Source organism: Belonocnema kinseyi, chromosome 5 (genome assembly GCF_010883055.1).
Source record: "Belonocnema kinseyi isolate 2016_QV_RU_SX_M_011 chromosome 5, B_treatae_v1, whole genome shotgun sequence".
Taxonomy (NCBI): Eukaryota; Metazoa; Arthropoda; class Insecta; order Hymenoptera; family Cynipidae; genus Belonocnema; species Belonocnema kinseyi.
The window spans coordinates 110393690-110397680 of NC_046661.1; the positions used below are offsets into that span (position 1 = coordinate 110393690).

Consider the following 3991-nt stretch of genomic DNA (forward strand, 5'->3'; position numbering starts at 1 on the left):
GGTGTTTGTGTCTGTAACATCACTCTGAGGGTTCAGTCTTTTTGCGATGGCCCGTTGCAAAGAAGGGGAAGAGTGAAAACAGTTTTTAAAATAGCGTACCCCTAATTGTGTATTTTTGTTTCGATTCGTAATTTTTTAATTTAATCTGATTACCTGAGTATTTATTTGTCAAAGTAATGTGCGCTTTTTCGCAATAGTTTAACGAAAAAACCTTCCGAAACGTCGTTAGCTCATAGCCTGAACTTTCTTTCTTTCTTTATTTAATAATATTCAAAATGTATGCAAACAATAATTTTTTAAATGCCGTTTTTTACATACAAACTGATTTTTTTAAATTGATATTTTTTCGTGGAAAAAGTAAAAAAAACACCAATCAACAAGGAATTAAAAATTATTATTTGCAGAATTTGGAGAAATCAATGAAAAATAAAATAAATAAAAAGGGCACGCAGGGAGAATCGAATACAACCTATGTGAATTGTGATTGATTTATATCGTAAAAAATTATTTAGAAAACAGATTGATTTTTGCTTTTGTAGTTTGGTTTTTATTTTTATTTTGTAAAATACACATGTTAGTTATTTTCAGATTGAGGTACAAAGTCATATGTAAATCTATTTTCGTCAAAAACTATTGAATTTCCAAACATTTTTGTGTAAATATTTGTAGGCATTCCTTTGACAGATTCAATTAATTTATTTTTGTCCATTCGTCCATTCATCCTTTAAATGTTTTTTATTTTGTACTTCAAGAAGATTTTTACCTATTATTGTTTATTGATATTTTTTCAAATTGAACTTTAATGATTTTTTAAAAATTTTTACAGCTTCCTCGACGATTTGGATCGATTAGGTGCGAGGGAGTACCAACCCACGGAACAAGATATACTTAGAACTCGTGTGAAAACGACCGGAATTGTCGAAGTTCACTTTTCCTTCAAAAACCTTAACTTTAAGTAAGTAGGAAACATTTATTTCTGTATAAAAATAACGTCCTAAATCATAATAAAAAATAATGTATCAGGCAGGTAGGTCTACTTCAAGTCATAGGATCTTTTTGCGATAACATATATTGTTCTTTTAGAGAATATTAGTCAATATGTATTTCGTCGATTTTTTTTAAATAGAAATTTTTTTTCACAAAAACCCCAACTTTTGTTTGTTTGTTAAACTTCCAGTTCTGACAAACAACGACAAATTCTACAAAATGCTGTGGGAAAAGTCTGCTAATTTAAAAAAGTGTTCCAAAAAATATCTCCTCCTCTTATAACAGCTGGCATCTTTTGCGAACAGAATTAGGAATTTAATTCTTAAAAAAAATCTCCCTGCCACAAAAAATGATTTAACCTGAATAAAACTTACACTTCCCTACATGCTTTCAAAATTCAAATAGAAAGATGAACTCGAATTGAATAGAAAATCCCACTTTATTTATGTTATCCAATATTTAAAAAAATCTTGCTTATAAGAAGAAGTCATGCTGTAAGTTTAATGCTGGCCAAATCATTTTTGTGGCCACGAGGAATTTTTTTCACGAAAATTTGGATTTTTCAAAGTTTATCTCGCGAATGATGTAAAATATTATAAAATAGTTTCAGATATTTTTTGGAAAACTTTATAAAATGAGCGAAATTTTTTTCAGTATTATGTTCAATCTGTTTTTATTTGTAAGAAAAAAATAAGCTACCTTTTGAGTCCATATTAATAAATATTTGAACGTTAAAGAGAATGATTCTTATAACTTAAAAGAAGTATTTTTTAAATGTGCAGAATGCTTGAAAATAAAACTAAGAATTCAACAACCAAATTTTAACAACCACCATAAAATGCTCTTATTGCAATCTGAAGAGATAAAACTGTTCCTAAAAAAGAAAAGAAAAAAATTCTTTTTTTTTTGGACAACAATAAAAAACAGAGAAGAAAAATGAGAAGGCAAACAATCAACTCCCGTTCCTTCTCTTTTTGATTTATTTGGTATTTTTTAATTATTATTATCATGGCAAAAAATAAATAAAAAAATAATTCGAGCAGACAGGAACAGAAGAGAAGCCACGATACTCTCTCCCTGACACCCAAGAATGTTTTTTAAGTTTGATAATTTTCTAATTCTTGAATTTTGAAATTTGTAGTTTAAACCATAAAAATATCTGCACTTTCCAAAAAGTCGTTTAAGATAATGTGCCAGAGTGTGACGTGACCAATATCATAGTTTATATTCGGTGACTTTATAAATTGGAAAATGTAAATATTTTATTCGTATTTTGGGAAAAGGTTTTAAATATATAAGGGCTACTCTGCCTGGCCTATTCGAGTTTTTACTTTGTTTAAATACTGCTATTTTATTATTTTTAATTTGCAATGTAACAGATAACACGACTTTAAAGCCTCTAGCTACAACATAATTATTAAAATTGCATTCTAACAAATAAAATTAAAACTCAAATGGGGCAGAAGATGTGCCACTGTATATTTTGAACCATTCACCAAATTCCAGCACAATATGTTCATTTTTTAAATTATAAAGCCGCTGAACATTATCAACATGAAATAATTGGTCACGAGACAGACTGTTACTTGCACTTAATTTTAATACGTTAGGAGGGCGTCAATTGTAGTATCGTCTTAGCCCCCTCCCCTCCAAACCCTAACCACTCATAGAACGTAATTCTGCGCTCTTTAAGACTATTGTCAATTTTTCCACGTGACGATCTGTTTTTGGCCAAAAAAGATGACGTTAATAAAATAGTCGAATTTTGAACAAATTAATAATTCGTAAAAAAATAGTTGAATTTGTAACTGAATAATTGAATTTCAGATAACACCAAAAATATGTTTTGAAAAAACTAGTAGTTGAATTTTCAACCAAATAATTAATCTTTTAACAAAATAGTCACATTTTTAATCAGATAGCTCAATTTTAACTTATAAATCTGAATGTTCAACATTAAAAAGTAAAGAATTTTCAACCAGTTAAATTAAACAAAAAATATGTTTTTTAACTAACTAGTTCAGTTATGAAATCAAAATAAGAATTTTCCACTAAAAAGATTAATCTTCTGCCAAAATGGACGAATTTTTAACAAAATATATATGTCCATGAATTTTCAACGTAATTATTGAATTATGTATAAAATTCTCGAATTTTGAAGCAAAAAGAACGAATATTTTACAAAGCAGTTGGGTATTCAACCTGAAAATAATGAAATTTCAGCAAAAAGTAAATTTAGACCCAAATAGTTCAATTTTCAATAAAATTTATGAATTTTCAAACTCCCAAAAAATGAATTTTTTAAAAAAGTAGTACAACTTTAAACCAAATAGTTGAGTTTTCAACCAAAAAGAGGAATATTCACCAAAATAGTCCATTGTTCTACTAAAACATTTCTAAGAAAATTCACATTCTCTCAAAAAGAAGAATTTCGAACCAAATTATTGAATTTTAAAACTGAATATTATTCTTCAAGAAAAAACTTAATTTCTTACCAAATAGTTACATCTTTAAGGGCATAAGACACAGCTAAATACCTATATTACTGACCTCACTTTTTCATTTCACTGAATGTTTTTTTGAACCTAAGAACTTTTTTTGTAAATAAAATATCGAGCTGAAACTTTGGAAAATGTATTAAAGTACAATAAAGTACGTTTAGGTACTGCGTTTTGGTAGGAACTTCACTGAAAATTATTTCATCTTTTTTCTGAACCTCGACATTTTTTGAACGTTCGAACTTTTTTTATAGATAAAATATCGGTCTCAAACTTGGAGAAATTCAAGAGACGAAAGAAAATTACGTTTAAGTATAAATCTTAATAATAAAAGATGTAAAAAAAATATTTCAACTATCAATTCCATCGGCATCAGCCGGTAACGTTGTACACGAAAATGCGAACCCTCTAGAGCCTCGTCTAGTTTATTTATATCTCTATCTGCTTTGAAATAAAATGAAGAGATTATGATTTTAATATTTCCAGATTTCGATGCTGGGCTGGCG

The 3991-nt window shown here is 28.1% G+C and overlaps 1 protein-coding gene across 1 annotated transcript in view; it reads left to right on the top strand.

Moving 5' to 3' along the window:
- The window catches only part of LOC117172446 (guanine nucleotide-binding protein G(o) subunit alpha), a 93173-nt gene that overhangs the window by 60196 nt on the left and 28986 nt on the right, over positions 1 to 3991 (top strand). The window contains exon 6 of the mRNA XM_033360390.1: positions 827 to 955. Within this exon, the coding sequence (XP_033216281.1) occupies positions 827 to 955 (129 nt within the window). The remainder of the gene's footprint in view (positions 1 to 826; positions 956 to 3991) is intronic.